General features: G+C 35.2%; 1 protein-coding gene across 5 annotated transcripts in view; it reads left to right on the top strand.

Moving 5' to 3' along the window:
• LOC120513356 (ABI family member 3 binding protein) overlaps nt 1-20358 on the top strand; it is a 139883-nt gene that overhangs the window by 77062 nt on the left and 42463 nt on the right. For all 5 annotated transcript variants that reach the window (XM_039732700.1, XM_039732699.1, XM_039732698.1 and 2 more), the window contains 15 exons: nt 400-474; nt 1317-1394; nt 1936-2010; nt 2188-2253; nt 3703-3783; nt 6969-7037; nt 9647-9694; nt 10167-10241; nt 11802-11849; nt 12343-12417; nt 15401-15475; nt 16450-16524; nt 17808-17882; nt 18519-18593; nt 20206-20280. In XM_039732700.1, the coding sequence (XP_039588634.1) occupies nt 400-474; nt 1317-1394; nt 1936-2010; nt 2188-2253; nt 3703-3783; nt 6969-7037; nt 9647-9694; nt 10167-10241; nt 11802-11849; nt 12343-12417; nt 15401-15475; nt 16450-16524; nt 17808-17882; nt 18519-18593; nt 20206-20280 (1065 nt within the window). The remainder of the gene's footprint in view (nt 1-399; nt 475-1316; nt 1395-1935; nt 2011-2187; nt 2254-3702; nt 3784-6968; nt 7038-9646; nt 9695-10166; nt 10242-11801; nt 11850-12342; nt 12418-15400; nt 15476-16449; nt 16525-17807; nt 17883-18518; nt 18594-20205; nt 20281-20358) is intronic.

Here is a 20358-nt window from a genome sequence, read left to right as displayed (position 1 = left end):
ACAAAGCACTGAAGAGAACTAAGGCAGGTGCTTTTCTTCATGGAAATAAACTTGCAGTGCTTTTAGTTTTTATAGTTTTTGGGGGAGGGGGGATTGAGTACTTTATAATTGTGGTGTTAGAAGTTTTTATCTTTGTATTTTCTGAGTCTCTTTAAGCTGTGTGGACCATGTGATGCATTAGCTTTGGTTGTCTGTCAATTTAGTTTTAGTTCTCACTTTAAGCTCTACCTTCAGTTTACATTCTAATCCAATACTGCTCCATTCCTGAAGCTAGGTGTGCTTATGGTGAAGCGCAAATTGGGTGTGCCATAACATATCACATTTTTGGGTTGTTTTTCTATGAAAAAAGCTGTGTGTAGAATTAATAATCACAGCTAACATGACATGATTTTTTTATAGTTTTCAGTGGTATTCAGCCTGTTCTTTCAAGTCCTGTGGCACCTAGTAAGCCTGAAATAGCAGAAGCTGGACCAGGTACAATAATCTCTACCTAGTTCTTAATTCAGCAGCTCAAACCATGCTCTAAAACTCAACTGAAATCAATATACTGATGTTATTTTCAGTGGACATTTGGATTAGCCCCTACCAGCTGATTTCAAATTTACGTTGCTGCTAATGGTTGAACTTGGTGTTTTCTCACAGTAATAATGCATATGGCAACTCACAGTCACATGATTCAGTATGTTAAAAAAATGTACCACATAGAAAATTGAGAAAACAGTATTTATAGAGTAGTTCTGATGAAAACACTGTGATGTGAACTGTAGGTTGCATTTTATTGTTGTAGTATCACTAAAAATGTTAACATCGGTGCATCCTGAACAGTGTGAAATTGGTTAACAGTTACAGTCATTCAGTGGTTTTGGACTGAAACCACAGCTGGATCTGTTGTCAGGTTTCTATTCCAAATTTTATATGTTTTAATGTGTGACTAATTGATTGTTCAACATGTCCTCTTCATTAAATATCTACATTGTACACGGTACCACCTCCCTTAAGTATTGGACCAAAACCCAAAATGTTCAAAAGCTCAACTTAAAATCTTACTTGGCAGTGGTTGAGATCCAGACCAGTTGCAAAGCAGGCAGGAGGAAATAAATATCCAGAATTTTTGCACATCACAGATGTGCTGATTTATAGTCACTGAAACTCTGTGCAGTTCTGAATTTCTCCCTAATGCATACTAAACTGATAAATGTCCAAACATTAGTGAAATATTTGTTGTTCTTGTTAAAATAAAATTATTTTTGCTCATGAAGGAAGAGTTTCTTCCATTAGCTCTTTGCTCTCTTATGACTTGTCATCATTTCTTCCAGCAGCAACAAGTGAATCCATTCTGGAATCTTTCACACCTAAAACTTCCCATCCTTTTCAATGGCCAAGGGTAACATTAGGTAATGTTTTCACCCAGTGAAAAACTCTGTGTTTGTTTTGAGCACTCCATCCCATATGAATGCATTCCTTCCACATATCATTTCACATGCATAATCATTCTTCTTCCTGGTTAGAGAGTCTTGTTCTTCCATCATTGTTATACTGATTGCTCTTGACATACCTGTGTATGAGAACAAGCTTCTGGGTGGATTTACTGTCTCAGTGAAATAAAACTTGTCTCTTGCATGATACAACACCACCATCTTTTTATTAGTGTTCTGTCTCTTTTACTCCCAATGCACACACATGTGCTGATTGTCTCTCATATGTAAAGCCTCCAAAATGGAAATTTTAATTGTTTTGGGCTCACAGAATCTTATTTCTGATCAACGTACAGCATTTAAGTATCATCTCCATTCCACACTTCAAAATCCAATTTCATCAGCTGGCTTTGACATTCCATACTAAGTTGTCTTCAATATAAACATGTGACATGTGCTGTTTGTTGTGGGAAATGCTTGTTAAACAATTTTTCATTGCAAACTGAGCTCTTTCTTTCAGCTCCAAAAGAAATACCACTTATTCCTTCTAAACCGAAACCATCTGCTACCCCAGAAGTACAACATATGAAACCTGGTAATTGTGCACTTCATTTTCATAAGTTGGTATGCAGATAGATATGTTCTCTAAAAATATCTAATGAAAACTTCCTTAAAAGGACAGGAGCCATGCAATATGTGAGCATCCTGACTAACTCATCATTCTCAAATTGGTCATAATTGATTTGATTACACTTGAATTTTTCTTTTCTAGCCCCTAAACCACCAGTTTGGGAGCCTAAAACTTCTGAGACTGTTGAACAACCAAAATCAACCCTAGGTAATACATGTTTCTGTAGTTGTTAGTCACTCTTCTCTGCAGTCCAAGCCACAGTTTGTACTCTGGTACTTTTTCTCACAGTTTTTGCTGTATTTAATCCATTTCTCTGAAAGAAGAGGTTAGGAGATAAGCACTCAGAAATGTTTTTCTACACTTAGGAGAAAAAGAAGGAAATTTTTTCACACAGTTTTGCTAGTTCCATGGTACAGTAAAAACTTTTGTCTTCCAATTTGCTGAGAGCTTTTCTATGCCAACACTCTTTATTCAGAGAACTCATTGGAAATACAATTGAACTGCCAAGTGTAAAGGTAGTATTGTGGATGTTAATCCCAGAACTCTCAGTGAAGGATACCTGTGGTACTAGGTTAACGTGTTAATTCCACTGCTTTATGAATCCTTCTGAATGTCATTTTGGCTCAAAAAACACCTCTCAGTCAGTTCATGGCTCACTCCTCTCTGCTCTTTTTGTAGACATCAAACATTTTTGCACTGCATCAATTGCTATGAAACATTTTATTGGAAAGCAGTCTCATAGCACTGCTTTTTAAAAATGTACAAAGTTACTTACCTCTGCCTGAAACTGAGTTTACACTTTATCTGAAGTCAGGCAGATTAACTAATTACAGTTTCAACCCATGCATGTTTGGTGGGAAAAGGGTTTCTAGAACTCATTGTTCTTAATTTTTACCATTTACATGATACTGCTATTCTACTTATATTATTCAACTTATAGAAGCTACTTCTATTCCATTAGCAGAATTCAATGACTGCAGCTATGAAGCAGTTCAATTTTTTTAATTGATTCCATATTCTTTCTGCTGTTTGCCAGTAATTTCTTTACTGTGCCAAAAAGTGAGGACATTTCTGTATATTTTGTCTATATATGTCTTCTTATGGCTTAAAATTGACCTGGAATTCAAAATTATTAAAAAATTATTGTTTTACCTCTTACGTATCTTGCAAAAATGAATTTGCTCACTTAATGAGAGGAACATTCAGATGTGATTTATTTTGTCTATATATGTCGTCTTATGGCTTAAAATTGACCTGGAATTCAAAATTATAAAAAACATTATTGTTTTACCTCTTAGGTATCTTGCAAAAATGACTTAATGAGAGGAACATTCAGATGTGATGGCAAGCTTCAACTGCATATTTAAATGCAATTACTCACTTTTACAATGAAGGACAAACAGGGATTTTGCTGGACTAGTGAATTCTCTGGAAAATTTTTGAGAAGACTTCTTGGCATGTCTGATTCTACCATTTGCTTTTGTTTAGGACAAACAGGGATTTTGCTGGACTAGTGAATTCTCTGGAAAATTTTTAAGACTTCTTGGCATGTCTGATTCTACAATTTGCTTTTGTTCCCATTCATTGTCTCATTTGATTTTTTTTTTTGTGATACAGTGGAAAGCATAAATTTATAAACCAGTATATTTCTTTCAGCTCCTAAAGAAGCAAAACTCACTACTTCTGCATCTAAACCTAGACCATCTGCCAGACCCCAAAAGCCACGAACTAAACCTGGTAATTTATTTCCATAGCAAACATTTGTTATAGTGTATCACTGAAGTAGTGTATTTTAGCTTGAATTTTTTCTGTGCAGTTGTGAAGTTTGGCACTTAATCATCAGAAAGGTGAGGAATTTCTCTTTGAGGAATAATATTTTGGTATTGGATCCCCCAAAAAATAGAAGCAAAGCAAAAAACCTTTTAACTTTTGTATCCCAAGTCACCAACTCACACAGCCAGATATCAAAGCAAATTGTTTTCCTGCTTTTCATTTTGGAATAACAAGTTTTCCAACTTAGTTCAGCATAGGGTCCAGAAAAAAATTATACTGTTTTGCTGATGGTTATAGCATCTTACATAGAACCATAAGATTTTATTGATTTAGTGATCATTAGAGCATATGTAGACTTAGCTGAAACTGTGAAAATAAGAATGGAATTTTGTTCTGGAATTTGGTAAAGACATATTTTATTATCCCAAATGAAATAGCACCTTCACACCAATGTTAAATTTCACGTATGATATATGGCAGAGAGTAAAAGACACCTGGCATTTTCTGGACCTGAAGAATAAATAAATAGAGTTGTAAAAATATTTCTAGTGTTAAATGGTTTATAATGAAATTAGAAAGCTTGAAATTGCATAATTGTTTACTGTAAGAATATATTACTCAATGCTGGAAGAGATCAGATGATTTTATTAAATTCTTTCCAGATTCCCTGCAAATTATTTTTTGCTCATAAAAAGAAATTAACTCTCTTCATACCAAATTATTCCCTGTGAAGCTTGTTAAAGGAAAGGCACTTAGGACTTGCAATTGTCAGAATATTGAGCATAATTAGTTTTTTATGTGGATAACAGCTCCTACATAATTTTAAGTGTAGGAAATCCAGTATTGTATTACAAGAATCCTTATTTTTGTCTCTGCTGTAGATGTCTGTGTCTGAATATAAATCCGAGTCCTGCCTATTGTTTTTTGAACAACATGCAGGACTCAGATTTATATTCAGCAACTCATGCACAACTCATATGGAAGCTGTTGCATGGATTTGTTTTGCATTCTGGGACTGCCAAGATCAAGATTTTATCCTGGTGTTTCCACACTGAGAGGCTGTATAGCCTAGTTTCTATATGCCTAAGAAGAAAGTGGCATTTTTAAATATTTGTACACATGCCTCTGGTTTTTTCTTTCCCAGTAGTGGTCTCATGAATCAATCAGGTAGAATGGTAAGACACACTTCTTAATCTTGATGAAACTTGTAATGATTCTCTTGTAAGTAGGTAGTGAGACTGGCATGTGTTCTGATGTGGCAAATTATATTCCTGTTCAGAAAATATTATTTGAACCATAAAATATGCAGTGCATGGGGACAAGCTGGCTTTTGGGTAGATGCCAGAAGGGTAAAAGAGCTGGAGCCTGTCTGTGGTCCAGCATCACCTGGAAGTTCAACTTAAATTAGAAACTTGTGTCATGATAGTGGTTGTCATCCTTCCCTACGAGTAAATCAGAGTAATGAACAATATATGCCAAATTCATATTTAATCAATTACTGCCATTACTGCTAAATAACTGCCTTTGGGTGAAGCAATTAATTTTGGCTCTCATTATTAATATGATTTTTGTGCTGTTCCTGGTAAAGCATTTGCCTTTTTTGGCAGTGGAAAAAAATCTTCATTTTAAAAACCCCAACCATTTAAATGATTTTTCAGATTCTCTAGCTAACAAACTGTACATTCTAGTGAAAGTTCACAATTTCATTCTCTTTCTTGGCATTTGGGTAACAGAATCTGTGGCCTACATAAAAAAAAATTAGGTTTTTTTGCCAATGTTATTATGCCAAACCATTGTCCTCACTTTTACTGTTGTTAGCATGAATACCTCTCTCTAAACATCCTCCATTTTTCAGGAAAGGAAATTGTAATGAATTTTCTATTGTGACACAAATACACTACCACACTTTCTTTACAGAAAAGTTTTTAAATATCTCCAGGGATTGAGACTCCACAACTTCTCTGGGCATTTACTTCGATGCACAAATTATTTGTCCTGAAGACATTTTGGAGTATTTTGCCTTCTTAAAATAGAGGCAATATTATCAAACATAAAAGCTGTCTAAGCTATAAAAAATGTCAGTAAAAAAAGAGGGAAAATTTGGAAATCTGAATTCACTCTTTTAGATTCAAACACCGCCCACACAGATAAACCATCATAAACCTTCATGTGGGTAAATAGAGACTTTTAAATAAAGAATGTGATTTTCTATCTGAACTGACAGAATTTTGGAAGTGTTAGGTCTCAGATTTTATTGTATTTCAAAATTTTACGGTAACTTCCTTTAAGTAAGTTTTCTTGTGAGTCTTAAAATGCTTGTGAATTATAACATGACAAATTGTTAGTATGTCCAAAGATATAGTTTAAGGCCCATCATACAGTATTTATCCATCACTTTTTCTTTCCAAATTAAAATCTGTTGGGAGGGACAGGAGCTAAGAGTCAAAACAGAGTAAACAAAGCAAAATTTAAAGGGTGAGCACAAAGATTACTCAATGACTGTAGATGTGTTTAGGAATGAAAATGGATTCTCTTTGTGAAGTCATGCTGCTATCAAACAATTACCTATTTTGACTTCAAAGTTCTTTATATTTTTCAGGGTGTTTGGGGTTTGTTCCTTTCAAACCAAATTAAGTACTCTAGATGGAGATGGGAAGCTTGTTGACTTGATTATCTAATGTGCAGTAGCACTAGATAATCTGCTGGGATCTTCAGCCTTGCTTTCTGGGACTTTACAGTTATTTACACCCAAAGCCTTTCATATCTATCCTTTGTATCACTATGGGAGAAACCCAGGAAAATTAATAGAAAAATTTAACAAAGAAAATTGAGTTCTCTGGAGCTGTTTCTTTTCTGTGGTCTACAGTCATAAAGAGATTTTAAAAATCCAGTAAAACAGGAGGTGAAGCTTTAGAGAGCTCCTTACCCAGTGTGTTCCTGTAGCATAAATGCACTTTTTCTTTTCCAAAAGCAGCAACAGCCACATAGTGTAATTTCAGTAAATTTGTCATTCAGTCAGTGTTTCCATTTGAGGAGTTTTGAAGAGGTGGATTTTAGTTGGGAAGCAAGAGCAGCTGAGCTCTACTAGCACTTAAAAAACAGCTACAGATACACCTGTATTTCTCTTAAAAAAATTCTCTTTATTGCAGCAGCAACCATTCCAGTGTCAGTCACTTCTAGGAGTCCCTACACATATGAACGTCCAAAGACTGCAGAGGGTAATGATTATGAGTCATCCTTAGTCATTCTTCTTTTCACTGGTCTCATATTATGTGCAGCTGAAAACAGCATTTCCTGGAGGCTTCTTGCTTATTCATGTGTGGTCCAAACCCAGCAAATGGAAGTATGATCTTGTTGCTTTAGTATTTCTCCATGTTTCTAACACGGAGATGTCTTCTAAAAGAGAATATCACTTCAAACGTTTCACTTTCGTTAGAAAAAGAAAGAATAAGAATTATTGCAATAATAAAGATTTTATGGAATATAGAAATAACATAATCTAAAATGACATGTAAAACTACACACTGGTAAACAATTCCTGCAGAAGGAGTTTTGTGGCATATTGCTTGATATTTTCTCAAATGTATGGAATATACTGCATTTTTTCAATTAATACATTCAAACTTGTGCTGAATTTAAAGAAAAAAAAAACAAACTAAATGATTTTATTTTTAATGAGGAGCACAGTGTCTATAAAATAATGCATGGCCTTTTTTTAGTATGGGAATATATGTTAAGTGATGTGTTTAATATATACATTTTTTAATGCAGACAAAGCTCTCCTTTGCACTGAGCCCTAAAATACTTTATCTAGTTAAAAGGAAAATTTGAATTACTGTTTGCATTTGCTGGGCAGGTTGTATTCTGAGAAGGGCTTCAGGGTGTTTTCAGCAGTCTAGCTTTGGTCTTTAAAACCTGGATGAAGCTGACTACATGTATGATACTTCACAGGATAAGGACATCTTTAAGCCTTACTTAAATGATTTGATAAAATAGAATCAGTTTGGTTTGGTCAATTAGCAGTAACTCACTTAAACTCGTAGTTTTCAATAGCAACAAGTTCTACACCATGAAATACTCTCAAAACTCCCCTAATGACATTGATTTCTCAAGGTCAATGTTGCATAACATCCTTTTCTTAGCTTTGCTTGTTAAGTCTTTTCTTTGGCTTTTTACTAAATTATGAGTAGTTAATTTTGCTGCACAAGAACATCCAGCTCTGATTATCCATCAAATGGATAATCAGTGCTTGTTTTGTTCATATCCAACAATATTTCATGCATTAAACACATAGTACAATTATTTTTTCTGTGTTTATTCATTGATAGGGACAGAGGATCATTCCCTAGACTTCATTTCTTCGTTGCTGAATCTGAATGTGATTTACTATGGGAAAAACAAATTTTCCCAGTATCCAAAATACACATTCCTCACATATGAAGCCCAAATGATCTGCTAAGATCAAAACACCTCAAGCTAAGTCTGATGAGGCACTTCTTTTGAAATTATGTACTTTGTGACTTGCTATTAGTACACAAAGTAAAGAAGAAAACAACTTTTTTTCCCTCTAGGTGGGGAGAAGAGACATTCATTTTTTTTTAGATAATACTTCTACAAAAGGAACCCATATTGCTCCAGAAGACAGTATGCAGACCTAACAAATAATATTAATATCTTTCTATTATTGAAAGCTGTTTTTCTCTTTGTAAGAAATGACTGAATTTTCAAACGCAACCTGAAAATAGAAATTAGTGTTTTCTAGGGAAAGATTTTGAATTTGAATTCCAAAGGTAACTGATGAACTTGAATTATGGCAAAGTCTTTGAAAACCAGGCATATGTAGTGAGAACATTTGAAAAATTAGTGGCTGGTCTGACATTTCTATGGAGTATCTGACCACTGTCAGTAGAAGTTAATACTGGTTGTTTTGGGCTTTTTTCTTCATTTGCAGCAATATTAATACTACAGAATGTTGTACTGTGTATGATAATACGCATGTAATAAATACTTTAGTATTAGCCCCCTCAATTGCAATCAAAGTTTTATAGTGTTACTGACTGTGTAGCCCATTTTAAAAATGGGTAGATGCATAAGAGAATTTGGGAGATAAGTGAATGTGGGTTATAGAACAGGTTCTATCTTTAGATATGTATATCTGTGTGTTATAAGCTACTTGACTTGTCACTGCCTTGAGATGAAAGAATTAATGCATTAAAATTCTTTTAATAGGTTTTCTTTATTGCCATGTAATTTTTATAGATTCTGCCATCTCATAATTTTTTGTCTTATTTGGTACAGTTTGTGACCGGGAAAAGGTCATGATATATTGGTTTTGTGATTCAAATTTTAAGAAAAAATGAACATGCTGTATCAAACTTACTTTTTTTCAGATGACTGATAAATACAGCTCTAACAATAGCAGCTTTTTAGTCCTCTGCTTGATTACTCACTTTAGGGAAAAAATTAAACTATTTTGTCTCAGTCAGCACACTACTTTGAAATAGCAGAGTTCAGTTTGACACTCTGTGTATCAAGAGTCCCTTGCTGTCTCTAAGTTAAACTCTGCAATCTCTTCTCTTGCTTGTTCTTGGATTTACTGATTTATAGCCACCTATTTTTGCTTCTATTGCCATCAAGATTGTCCAATTACTTATTTCTTATTTTACCTGTATTATTAAGAATTGTACTTGTCCATGATTTAAAAGTCAGCTTGCAGATCCATATTACTGTGGTGTTGTGTTAGTGCCTGCTTTTCTACTTACCACTGGAGTATTTAAATTTTTGGTGTTTGTTCCTCACTCTCTTTGTCACAATGTTTCTGTTGCAGTCTTGGAACCTATTACACTTAGAACTGAACCACCGAGGTCTCCCATAGGTAATAATATTTCCTTGGCAAGCTGTTGTGTTTGCTTTATTTACATCACAGCGAACATCACTGTAGTCACCTTATGCCTCAGGATTGTTTCATTTAACCTCATTTTTCTTTTAGGTAATTATCTTGCTTGGCATTCAAAACAGTTGGGTCTATTGCTCTCTTCACAGCTGGAATGTCTCCTTTATAAAAAAATAAATTATGCTGGCAGCTCTCAATCACCTTTCTCATAATTATGCTTATTTGCACTTGTTCCAGTTTTTATTTTATAAACACAAACAAACCCTGAGCTTCAAAAATTACTAAAATTCCACTTTCTTGCTTAGATTATTGTAAACACATGGAGAGTATTACCTGATTTGCCTACTACTTCTCAGTTGCAGGTGTGAGGTTTTTGTGCTTGTGTGTTCAGCTGGTATCAGACGCTAACTGCTGTGCAATTTAATCAACTTACTGCCCACGTTTTCTCTTCCAGCTCCAAAGGTGACTCAACGTGTTCCTTCCAAACCTAAACCTTCACCCCAACCTCACGTTCCACAAGCCAAAGATGGTAAACTATTTTGTGATTGTTTCTAGTACAGTTTATTTTGGATTGAAATGTGTTTATAAGGAGCTGTTTAGTTACCTGAGGCAGTTAAAACAGAATGGAGTTCTGCTCTGTGCCGTTCAGCAGTTTTATTGCAGCTTTCATGAGTAGTGACATTTGCTAGGTATTTTTCACTGAGTAAAAGAGTAAACCTCTGCTACTTCAAGGCAACAGGATGAGAATGGTGTTGTTACACTCAGATTAACCTTGCTAACTGAAGTAAATACAAAGCAATTAAAGTGTGTACTGACGCTACTTGGGGGGTATAAATTCTTTCCAACATTGCTTTGCATTGTTAAAATAAATCTGTTTCCCTTCTAAGCCACAATCAATTCATTTGGAATCATTATTATTTTCTGCATGAGGGACTAAATTACCCAGTTACACATGCATACCTAGTATTTGCTTGTAAACATTTATTGGCATTAATGATCCTTTACATTGTATTCCAAAATACTGGATTTTTATGTCATTAAATGTGAGAGCAGTTGAATTTAGTGGTAGACAGAAAAAAATTACTTTCTGTCCCATGGTCTCCAGTTGGTAATAGCAATAGAAAATTGCAATGGTCTCAAATATCAACATATGTTATCCTTTGGTAAATGTGAAAAATTTAAGGATAAACGCTTTCTTGAAAACCTTTAAATTGCAGACATAGAGCAATATTTTTTAATTCTGATGTTATCTATTAGATGTGATTTCCTCATGTAGCAGTCAAAATCTTTGTCTTCTCCTAAATTTTTAACCATGGCATCTGATTATAAAACATTGTTTCCAAGTTACACCTTAAGATGCAACTTCTCATACACTCAGTTTTTACCTTTGTATGCATTTTTCATTGTTATGGTAGTCTGGCCTTCTCAGAAATGGTTTATGGTTTTGTCACACAAATGTTATGAGCTTGTATTGTTCTGTGTTTAAAACAATCTAACAAACAAACAAAAACAAAAGCCCCTACAACTCACTGTTTTTTCAAGAATCTGTAATATACAGAATATTTTCTACAGCATCATCCACTCATCTTGTAATTGTCTTAAAATATCCAAAGACATTTCTTCTTTTTTTTGAATTGTAATCCATACATAAGAATTGACACATCAATTTCACATCCTTATGACTCTAAACCAATGGACTCCAAATCCATTCCAGTTTAGAGCTGAATTATATAACTGTGCAATGCAATGCACCATGTAATGCTCTTTAATAATAGTGTTCAGTACACAAGTAAGTACTGCCTGATTCCAGTCGTGTATACGGAGTTTGAAACTCATCACCATGGGAAGAGATTTGTGTCTCTAAAAAGCCATTTTCTGAATAAGAGAATGATGATATTTGGATATTTCATTGAAGTCTATGGGAGAACAAAGCTCACGCTATGTTGGAGATCACACTGCTTTCTCAGATATTTCTTTTAATACAACTGTTTCTGTATGAGGCAGTATACAAAGTACGTGATTCAAAAAGTGCTGCTAATTGTAAATTTTCAACTTTCAAAACGTATTTTCTGTTTTGTTTCTGATACAGTCCTGGAATCTATAACACTTAGAACTGATCAACTAAAACCAACAATAGGTAACAGTTTTACCTACAGGGTAAATCACCTGGGAACCATCACTTTTAGCTTTTTTCTCACTGACCATCACAACACTGTTTCATTGCACTCCACTCTCATAATTTTTACTATTAAAGTTCATCCTGTAAGGGGGGGTTTGGTGGTTTTTCACTAACAATTCATCATCATCTTTTTCTCTTTTTTTCCTCATACAAGTGTGTTTTGCAAAGGGGATGGAAGCACCACAACCTACCTTTGACTGCTGTCTCTATGCTCCATTTCCATCATGTCCTGCTTCACTTTTATACTGTGTAATGATGCTGGCCTTGTTTTAGATTGTCCTGTCACAGAGGTTTTCCATCAGCACTGGCGTTTATGTTCCAAGTGTTCATATTTCTCCATTACTCAAATTTTTGTGATTCCAAAGGGTCCCAAAGGCATGTGTTCTTCTTTAATGTTATTCTTTCTGTCAGTATCAGTTCCCAAAAATTCTAATATTTGCTATTTTTTTAGTTCCTAGAGTACCACAGTATGTTCCTTCCAAACCTAGAACATCACCAAGCCCAGAGGTGCCACGAACAAGACCTGGTAAGTTCTTTATTTTTTTACCTTTTCATACTGACATGTGTCTTATGGATTCTTCTGTGATCGCTGGAGCTTCAGATTTGTATTTATTCCTTGGGCATATATTTTAGAACATTCCTTGAGGGATAAAATCCAGTGACATGTAGAATTTATAAGTAACCTGGTAAGTTTAAAACATCTTCAGTTCTTTATTGCATTGTAAGTCACTGCAGAAATGGATGTTTTCTGTACAATTCTCAGTAAAAATAAGTCTTTTCTATGTAACTTGTGTTCTGCTAAAGTGAAGGTGAAAATGAGGGGTGTCATTGCAAAGAGGAAGGATTCAGCTCTGTATTTCTTAAATTGTGCCATTTATTCCTTGGGCATATATTTTAGAACATTCCTTGAGGGATAAAATCCAGTGACATGTAGAATTTATAAGTAACCTGGTAAGTTTAAAACATCTTCAGTTCTTTATTGCATTGTAAGTCACTGCAGAAATGGATGTTTTCTGTACAATTCTCAGTAAAAATAAGTCTTTTCTATGTAACTTGTGTTCTGCTAAAGTGAAGGTGAAAATGAGGGGTGTCATTGCAGAGGAAGGATTCTGCTCTGTATTTCTTAAATTGTGCGTGTTTCTTCTTTTCCAGGCACAAGTTTTCATTCATACTTGTTGATTCACTTTTCCAGAGCCCTTGTGTTGTTCAGAGATTTAGGAATGTGTAATACTTCCTATAATTGTGTCTGCATTAAACCTTAGCAGAATTAGGGAGAAAGTAAATTACACAACTCACACTTCCATGATGTGAGATTCCATAGTGGGTTGACCCTGGCCGGAAGCTAAGCACATACTAACCTCTTGCTCATTCTACCACACAGTGGTCTGGGGGAGAAAATTGTTCAGAGATTTAAGAATGTGTAATACTTCCTATAATTGTGTCTGCATGTGTTGTTATACCCATATACAACCTTAGCAGAATTAAGGAGGGAGAAAGTAAATTACACAACTCACACTTCCATGATGTGAGATTCCATAGTGGGTTGACCCTGGCCGGAAGCTAAGCACATACTAACCTCTTGCTCATTCTACCACACAGTGGTTTGGGGGAGAAGAGCAGAAGTAAGGGAAAAAAAAAAAAAAAAAGAGGACAAAAAAATCATAGTTCACGATAAAGACAGTTTAATAAGGAAGGATAAAAAGAGGTGGAAGAAAGCAAGTGGCACAAAGCAACCACACACCACATCCCACAGGCAGAGCAGTGTCAGTCCAGGAACAATGGGTGCTTTGGAAAGTTTTGTTGCTAAGATGGCTTTATGTGAGGTGGAATATCCCTTTTGCCAGGGTGGTTCTGCTGTCCTGACTGTGTCCTCTGAGCATCCTGCCCACTCCTAGCCCAGGCCTCTTGCCTGGGGGCAGAATGAAAAACAAAGAATTCTTGGATGGTGTGGCAAGGCGTACTCAGCAACAACTAAAACATTGGTATTTTATCAACACTTCCTTGCTCCTGAATCCAAAACAGAGTACCACAGGGTTGCTATGAAGAAAATAACCTCCATTCCAGCCAGACCCAGTACGGGTATCCAAGGTACATGGCGTGTTGGTGAAGAAATGGGCAGGGAGAGAGCTCAGGTTCCTTTTCTCCCCAGTAAGTCTGCACTTATTGCTTGAAAAAAAAAACCTTGAAATAAGTCTGGAAAGTGTACAAAGCTGAAGGTAAAAAAAAACCCACCCAGAGTTTCTTTGTGGCTTTTACAAAAAATTTGGATTTATATTTGGGATCTGTTCTGTGTTAGAGCTGTTACCTTGAAATGGAGGAAATTCTGTGGAACACAATACTTCAATGTTGAGTTTCAGGGAGGAGTGACTATCTGTCATCAGCCCTAGCAGGGGTGGTATGATTATTGTGGAGGCAGTGATTGTTCTTGGTAATACTTTGGTTTTGTTGTTTTATTATGCTAATGCAGTTCTGGAAACAATTAGGTTTAGAACTGAGAAACCAAAGGCAACAATAGGTAATGATACTTTCTTGTTTGAATGGTCACATTGTCTTTCTTCTTCAGCACAAATTGTTAAAAGCAGACCTGAAAAAAATTGTCATCTTTCTTTGCATGTTCCTTAATAATTTAACAGTCAAGGTTCTCGGTGTCTTCTTATTTTCTATTAAACAATCAAGGAGAATCCTTGTTTCTTTCAAGTTGTTATGCACATAAGATAGGAAAATTTCCTTTAACATGTAATGGTAAGAAGCAGAGCCAGATCAGAACAGGATCCTAATTATATGGTTTTCAGTCATCCTGTTAATGCAGTTCTGGAAACAATTAGGTTTAGAACTGAGAAATCAAAGGCAACAATAGGTAATGATACTTTCTTGTTTGAATGGTCACATTGTCTTTCTTCTTCAGCACAAATTGTTAAAAGCAGACCTGAAAAAAATTGTCATCTTTCTTTGCATGTTCCTTAATAATTTAACAGTCAAGGTTCTCGGTGTCTTCTTATTTTCTATTAAACAATCAAGAAGAATCCTTGTTTCTTTCAAGTTGATATGCACATAAGATAGGAAAATTTCCTTTAACATGTAATGGTAAGAAGCAGAGCCAGATCAGAACAGGATCCTAATTATATGCTTTCAGTCACACTGCGAAGATGGCACCATTGCAGGTGCAGAGCACCATGGGTGGGCAGAGCTGCATCCTGAAAGCTTTCTTTCTCTTCCTCTTCCTCTTTCCCCCCTTCCCCTCCAGTTTTATGAAATGAAATTCAGTCCTTCATAGAGGACTGCAAAATAATTCTGTTCCACTCAAACCTAAATTTTACTGTCAGAACACAATCACTTCATTAATTCTGGGTCATATGATTGCTTGAGGCAGATCCATTTGACAGAGGCATTTTTGTCACTTGAATTTGATATTGTGAATCATTCCAGGACTACATCCATTGCAGAGCAGTGTATTTTTATTTGAAGCTACTTATTATTTAATAATGCTTAACCCAGTTTCTTTCTTTCAGCTTCTAAAGATATATATCACAGGCCTTCCAAACCTAAAACATCACCCAGTCCACGTGTTCCTCCAACTAGAGCAAGTAAGCTTATCAGTATTTTGCCCTTTAGTGCATGAAAGTTTCATCCTTTTGAAAATGTTAAAAATTGATGAGATCTGTGAAGATACAGAGATACTTATTGTCTAGGCTGTGCTTTGCTGCCATAATCAAATTTTGCTATACAGTTGTCATTGAACATAATTAGCTGTATATTTATAAACGTCAGTGACACACAATGGAGAGGTATGGGACAACACTCATCCTTAGTCCTTGCACACAGGAAAATCTGCATCTTGATTTCTTTGGAGTGTGACAGCAATATTTGTATTTTTGTGTTGTTTCTTTAAAAGTGTAAAATTACAGTACTTTGCTGTTCCCAAAGCTTTGGATATAGCTCTGTCAATTTGAAAATTAGAGGTAAATTTCCATGTTTCTTCTGCTTTGACTGCTTTGCTGAGGATTTTTTTTTTTTTTGATGCAATTTTGACTTAATTGCATTTAAATGAGCAGCAGGTTTATATAGCTCTGTCAATTTGAAAATTAGAGGTAAATTTCCATGTTTCTTCTGCTTTGACTGCTTTGCTGAGGATTTTTTTTTTTTTAATGCACAGTTGATTTAATTGCATTTAAATGATCAGCAGGTTGTTGGAATATGAAACACTTGTGAAGCACAATTAGGAAGTATTAGCACTACAGCAGTTTACTCTGTAGAAAGCTGTGTTTGTTATTGGTGTTAGGAGTGGAAAACTGATCTAACACTGCACTGTGAAAGTCACTTTAGCTTCTGCACTGGCACTGTATCCAACCCAAAGATCTCTTTGGGATTATTTTAAAATGACAGAAATAATCCATAAAAAATTTCTTAGCAGAAAATGAATCTTCTGATGCAGCAGGATAATTGAAAGACTCATGTTGAATCATCATCCTCAATAATGTGTTCAAAACTTTGCACATCTTCATAAGTCCAAGAATCATCATCCTCAATAATAAATTCAAAACTTTGCTCATTTCCACAGGTCCCAAAGAAAGTCGACGAGTCCCTTCCAAGCCCAGGGCATCACCAAGTCCGGATGTACCACACACAAAGCCTGGTACACATTGTTGTTTTGTTGTGCTTGAATGTCCAGGGGTTCTTTTGGTTTGTCTTTTCTCAATGAATCAAGTGTGGATTAACATTTCTTCATATTACAAATACATTCTCTGATGGTCATTAAATAGGTGTTTCAAGGAAAACAGAGCTGATTTCTATTTTTAATGTCTGAGTTTTAGTATTTCCCTCTACTTTTCAGCCACCCGACATCTATCATGGATGAATAATCTGTACAGCAGGGTAGACAGCACACAAACATCATTAGAAGTTGGAAGAAATTGCATCTTTTTGTGCCTGTCAAAAGGTGCTTAGGGAAAAACCTATTTGAGGGCCTTCATGTATGACTCCAAATATCTCTAACTGGAACTGTTGATAGGTTTGTGTGACCTGGTAAAGGAATGTCACACTTAAAAATAAACTTAATAGGGATTTACATACTAATGAACAGCCAAATCTCTGTAACTTCTAACAGTTCTGAGAGTATCCATTAAACATTATTTTGAGTGTGTATTCACTAATTTTACAAAGAAAAGGTAAAAAAAAAAAATCTGTTCCAAATTGAAAACAAACCAGTCATGTCAAAGGGAGTATTTTTACCACTAATTCACACCCACCACTAACTCTGTGTATCTTATTGTTTTATGGAGTTTTTGCACTTAGTGCATTTACAGTTGAACAACAAAAGATATCAGCAGGTAAATTTGTTACCTTGATCTGGTCATTATTATTTTTCACTACTCCTTGGGCCAATGTTTATTTATCACTAATCTGTTTTTCACATAATCTGTTTATGGTTTTGAATTGTTTTCTTTTCTGCTAATTGAACTACATTCTACTCTGTTGCAGGTATTGAAAGATTCTTAACTAGTTTGTTGTCTTCACATAAAATTTCTTTCCCTGTCACACACCTTGTAATTCCTTTGACACTTGTAGGAGACCAGCACACCATGGGTGTTGCAGTTATGGGTTCTGAAATACAGACGGAAATATATTCCCTGTACTTGTCTGTGCTCTTTCTGACTTTGTTGCTTGACTCCAGATTTTGCTTACCTGATTAATTTTCCACTCATGTTTTCATTCAGGATTTTGTTTTCTCTTGAATTTCTGACATGTATCTGACATGTTCTTGATATGTATCTGACACTCAGTTTTTCAGGCTGTGATGCAGGGATTGTTTTTTCTTTGCAAGCATGAGACATGCAGTGCCTGTGCAACAAACCTTTGTCAAAGTACAAACAAAATTTTGTCAAAATATAAACCCTTAAAACAGATCTTTTCTTTCAGCTGTTAAAGAACCACAACGTATTCCTTTTAAACCTAGAACAACTCCCATCCCGGATGCTCCATACAGGAGGCCTGGTAAATTATCTGGTCTTTTTGAAGCTTCAGTGGATAATTGAACAATAGCTTTTGGGGTGGCAATGGGGGGAATAATCACCAGTGCATCCACTGTTACCTGGTTATTATTCTAGGTTAAGAAACCTCTGCAGGGATGCAATTAAATCTGATGGAAACGTCAACAGTTCAAGAGTTTTTGTATTTTATGCAGAAATTAACAGAAGAAATAATATCAACCTCTATGTTTTAATCAAGGATAAAAAGTTATTTGCAGCTTCTATCTGAACAACACACTTTAATAGTTTGCACCATGTTTTTGAAGCTTTTATGAGAGAAACCTCCTAACACTGTTGCAGTGCTTTTTCATTACACATGCATTTTCACCCAGGTTAGAGTGATGATTCCCTTCAATTACATTTTGCTTAGGTGACTCCCCATCATAAATCCAACTGACCTATATAATGTAATCAGTTATTTCACTGTAAGTTTGTTACTGTTGTTTCCTAACCAAAAATTTCTGAGGGTAAATGTTCATTGCTGTTTTAAAACATCCCTTTCCTGTTGTATGCAGTATAGTGCTGAAAGGTTTTTTGAGAAAAGGAGGAAAGGGAGATTACTTTCATTATTCAGATAATTTATTGACATTTTTTCCTACAGAGATTCTTCCAACCTTTGATGAACGAGATGCTACTACGATTTCTCATATTCCTGAAAGAACAAAGGCAATATTTGGTAACTGCTATTTCATAATTAATTATTCTATTTTACACCTTTTTTAGAGAAAATCTTCTAAGAGAGAGCTTATTATATTTTATTAAAAGCTAATAATGAAATTTTGCTCTACCTGTAGATACTTTCTTGCTCTTTGGTGTTGATAAGGGTAAGAATGCATGAGCTTATTTACTTTCAAAGGTTCTTTTCCTCCTCTTCTAGCCTTTCCAGTCAGGATGATGCAATTCCTCCAGATGTTATCTATTTTCCAGTAAAAGAGGACTTTATTTAAAGAGCAGATAGTGATACTTTACAGAATCACAGTATAGTCTGAGTTGGAAGGGACCCACAAGGATCATCGAGTCCAACTCTGACGTAAACTGGTCCATCACAACCCTTGCATTATCACCATGCTCTAACCAACTGAGTTAATCCCCTATTCTTCATGTGAATTTTGATAATTTCATTCCAAAATACTCTTCTTCTTCACTCCTCATGGTTTAATTTTACAGAAAAAAATTCTAACATATCAACAATGGCATAGTCTCCAGACCAGCTATGTGACCATCTAAATCCCACTCTGCTTCTTGAAACCATCCTCTCTGCTTTCTTCTAGTGATCTGTTGGAAAGACTTGCGTTTAAATATATGAAACCTTAGCTGAGTGTTCTTCCTTCTTCAGTTAATTGTCAGATGTGGACCAAGTAAGGGTCGCTGAACCCAAGCACTATCCAGGAGCAGGAGCATTGCTTGATCAATCGTTGTTCAACCAGTTTTCTGTCCCCAGCTTCAGAGACAGACCTTGACTGTGATTTTCTGAGAATAAAATATAAATAGGTATTTTACAATCTTCAACCTATGTTTCTTTTCTTTTTTGAGGAAGAGGAAATTAAAACTGCTTTTAAACATGTTTCTATTCCAATTTATATTCTCTGTATGCAGTGATACTTGGGTTAGTATTCATTCAGTATCTTTTCATCTAGCTTTATGAAGTAGGTGCCCTGTTGTAAACACCTGAGCTACCTGAGTAACAGTCACTGCAGAAAATGATTCCTCAGAGCAAGGGGGATGAAAACTGCACAGACTAAGGCAGATCATTTTGGACCTCTTACATTGGTGTAGACCACAGACTGAAAAGTGCTAAGATAACCTTTTCCTACTTTTTCTACAATGATTCCTACTTTTATCTACAAGACTTCTTTTATCTGAATAGTGTGAAGACAACAATATTAAATCATTCCCACATAAGAACAAAAGAATTTAATTTAGAAATCAAGTTTGACACAAATGTTCCACTGAAAAAGAAATCCTGTTCTCATATACTCATGTGTGGCAGATGAGGAAGACACAGGTTACCTCTGTCTAGTTTTATCCTATTACAATATGATGACGTTAATGACTATATTCCAGTCTGCTTGATGCAAAGCTACAAATTTGTATATATTTTTGTAAAAGTCTTGTATAAGTGGCCATTTGACTTGTTTTCCTTTCTTTGCAGGAATTACAACTTTCAGCTTATTCATATATAATTTGCCTTATTCTAGATCAGATCGTACTTATGTTCCTCGTGCACCGAGAAAAGCAATGTGTTTTTTTTCATTATTGTTTTGGGTGCTTTTTTGTTTTTATTCTAGCTCCAACTGAAAAAGAGTTCATTCATACCAAACGAAAAACAACTGAAAGACCAAGAGTGCCATACACCAAACCTGGTAATGGAGTCGTTATTTTAATTTTGTGGTCAATCATTCTTTCCCCATGTTTCAGGTTTTGTGCTTCTTAATGGGATT

This window comes from Passer montanus, unplaced genomic scaffold, assembly GCF_014805655.1.
Source record: "Passer montanus isolate IOZ18808 unplaced genomic scaffold, ASM1480565v1 scaffold80, whole genome shotgun sequence".
NCBI classification, from domain to species: domain Eukaryota; kingdom Metazoa; phylum Chordata; class Aves; order Passeriformes; family Passeridae; genus Passer; species Passer montanus.
Note: the sequence above shows the minus strand (reverse complement) of the source record. Positions and strands in the feature narration are given on the sequence as shown.